The sequence below is a fragment of the Eurytemora carolleeae genome, unplaced genomic scaffold, assembly GCF_000591075.1.
Source record: "Eurytemora carolleeae unplaced genomic scaffold, Eaff_2.0 scaffold393, whole genome shotgun sequence".
Taxonomy (NCBI): domain Eukaryota; kingdom Metazoa; phylum Arthropoda; class Copepoda; order Calanoida; family Temoridae; genus Eurytemora; species Eurytemora carolleeae.
Window position 1 is genome coordinate 53,087 of NW_019397023.1, and position 2,678 is coordinate 55,764.

The 2,678-nt window shown below is 33.8% G+C and overlaps 1 protein-coding gene across 1 annotated transcript in view; it reads left to right on the forward strand.

The window, feature by feature from the left end:
- LOC111711208 (lachesin) overlaps positions 1 to 473 on the forward strand; it is a 26,140-nt gene extending 25,667 nt beyond the window's left edge. The window contains exon 9 of the mRNA XM_023485496.1: positions 221 to 473. Within this exon, the coding sequence (XP_023341264.1) occupies positions 221 to 333 (113 nt within the window). The 3' untranslated portion in view covers positions 334 to 473. The remainder of the gene's footprint in view (positions 1 to 220) is intronic.
- The last annotated feature ends 2,205 nt before the right edge of the window (positions 474 to 2,678 follow it).

Here is a 2,678-nt window from a genome sequence, read left to right on the forward strand (position 1 = left end):
CTAGATACTTGTATACTAGACCTTTCATCATTCCTAGATACTTGTATATTAGACCTTTCATCATTCCTAGATACTTGTATACTAGACCTTTCATTATTTCTAGATACTTGTATACTAGACCTTTCTACTCATAATTTTTCATGCTAAATTTTGTTGGTAAAATAAGATATCTGAATCATGTATTTCCTTGACAAACTCTCAAGTCTTAATTGTATTCTAGGTGAGAACCCTCGAGCTATGCAACGCGGAGACGTATCTGTAGCAGTACCTGGAGTAAAACCAACCTTTCTCCATCAAAACCTTCTTATTCTTCTTGTTCTCTATCTAACCTAATCATTTAACGCTGATCTTAAAACTTCTATTCTGTAAACTTTGAAACTAAAAATCAAATGTGGATTCTTGGATTGATTTTTGTAAATTAGTGTTGATTACTGTTAAAATCTAACTGTTAACGATGGTAAGGCTGAATGGAACACGAAAGATTAAATCTGCCAAATGGACGAACCCCAAAGATAAACTAAAAGAGTCTCTAAGATGACCTATCATAAAGAATTTATCTATCTTGAGCAATCATGAAAATATACTAAACCTAGATATCTTGAAGGTATATTAAACCCTGAAGGTATATTAAACCTATCTCTAGGTATCCTGAAGGTATATTAAACCTATCTCTAGGTATCCTGAAGGTATATTAAACCCTGAAGGTATATTAAACCTATCTCTAGGTATGCTGAAGGTATATTAAACCTGAAGGTATATTAAACCTATCTCTAGGTATCCTGAAGGTATATTAAACCCTGAAGGTAAATTAAACCTATCTCTAGGTATGCTGAAGGTATATTAAACCCTGAAGGTATATTAAACCTATCTCTAGGTATCCTGAAGATATATTAAACCCGAAAGGTATATTAAACCTATCTCTAGGTATCCTGAAGGTATATTAAACCCTGAAACTATATTAAACCTATCTCTAGGTATCCTGAAGGTATATTAAACCCTGAAAGTATATTAAACCTATCTCTAGGGATCCTGAAGGTATATTAACCCCTGAAGGTATATTAAACCTATCTCTAGGTATCCTAAAGGTATATTAAACAGTCTAGGTATCCTTCAGATGTACTAAACCTATCTCTAGGTATCCTGAAGGTATAATAAACCTATGAGTGAAGGTATCCTGAAGGTATACTAAACTTATCTCTAGGTATCCTAAAGGTATAATAAACCTATGAGTGAAGGTATCCTAAACCTATCTCCAGGTATATCTAGAAGCTATGTATATAAAGCCTGGTGTTAAGAACCCTGAGTCCTAAACCTGTCACCCCCAGGCCAGGTTAAAGATTGAAAAAGTCTAGATTATTGACAATGTTTCACGGCTTAAGGATTAGTCCAGCCCTGGACCTGATATTCTTCTTTTATTATAAAAATATAATATTCAAGAAGTTAGTTACTTTACCAAAGGAATATTCCAAGCAGCAACTTCACAGGAATAATTTTATTAGTGGCAACTTTCCAAATGTGCAATTTCCCAATTAACCGGCTACTTCCCAAGTCTCAGGAACAAGTTTAATAACAAAATAACGATAAAGGATAATTTTAGAAAAAATTCTTGAATTAATGATAATAAAATACCCTTAGTCCTAGCATTTTCAAAACGGGCAGGTCTACCATCTAATCTAATCTAATCTAATCTAATAATTTATTTTTCCGTTGAAAATATAACAGGTTGTGCATAGAAAATTACATATTTATTAGTTTATTAATTATCAACGGAAGGAGAGCAGCCATAGCAGAGCTGTTTTCAGGTTGGTCTCCTGGCAGTTTACCGTGGTATCAATTAGAACTGAATTGATGTGATACGTCGTGGGACTTTCAAAATTACCGGAGATTTCGACAATTTCAGTTTTAGGAATGCAGTCTTTATCACAAAATCAAGTTTTCTTATCCTTATATCTTGGCAATCTGATGGTGAAAAACTTTGATCTTTCATCAAACTTAGATCATTTGATCTTACATAATTAATAGTTTGAGTTATCTAAGGCCCACAAAACTGGGTTGCAAAGATATAGGGATTTAAACATCAAGGTTTTTGGCAAAGACTCAATTCCTTGAAATCTGAAGCAAATTCTTAATATCTCCGGTAGTTTAGAAAGCAAATTCTTAATATCTCCGGTAGTTTAGAAAGCTAGACTTGGATTTAAACCTAACCAAACCCTCTCCCAAACTTATTTACTATTGAGACCTGGACCCCAACCAAACCCTATTTCAAACTTATTTACCTAAGGCCTGGAACTTAAACAAACCAAACCATATTCCAAACTTATATACTTAAGACCTGGATTTAATACAAACCAAACCATATTCCTAACTTATAAAGTTAAGACCTGGATTTAATACAAACCAAACCATATTCAAACCTATATACTTAAGACCTGGATTCAATACAAACCAAACCATATTCCAAACTTATGTAGTTAAGACCTGGATTTAATACAAACCAACCACATCTACAACTAATGATATTAAACCATAAACCTTGATCTATTTTTTCCCTCAACTTTTACACTTGGTATTAAAAATAATTCACATCATAACTTCCCTCAGCTCCCTCTCCCCTTTACTTCAGACCCCCCCCCCTCCCACTACTCTTACCTCTCTTTACTTTAGACCCTCCTCCATCC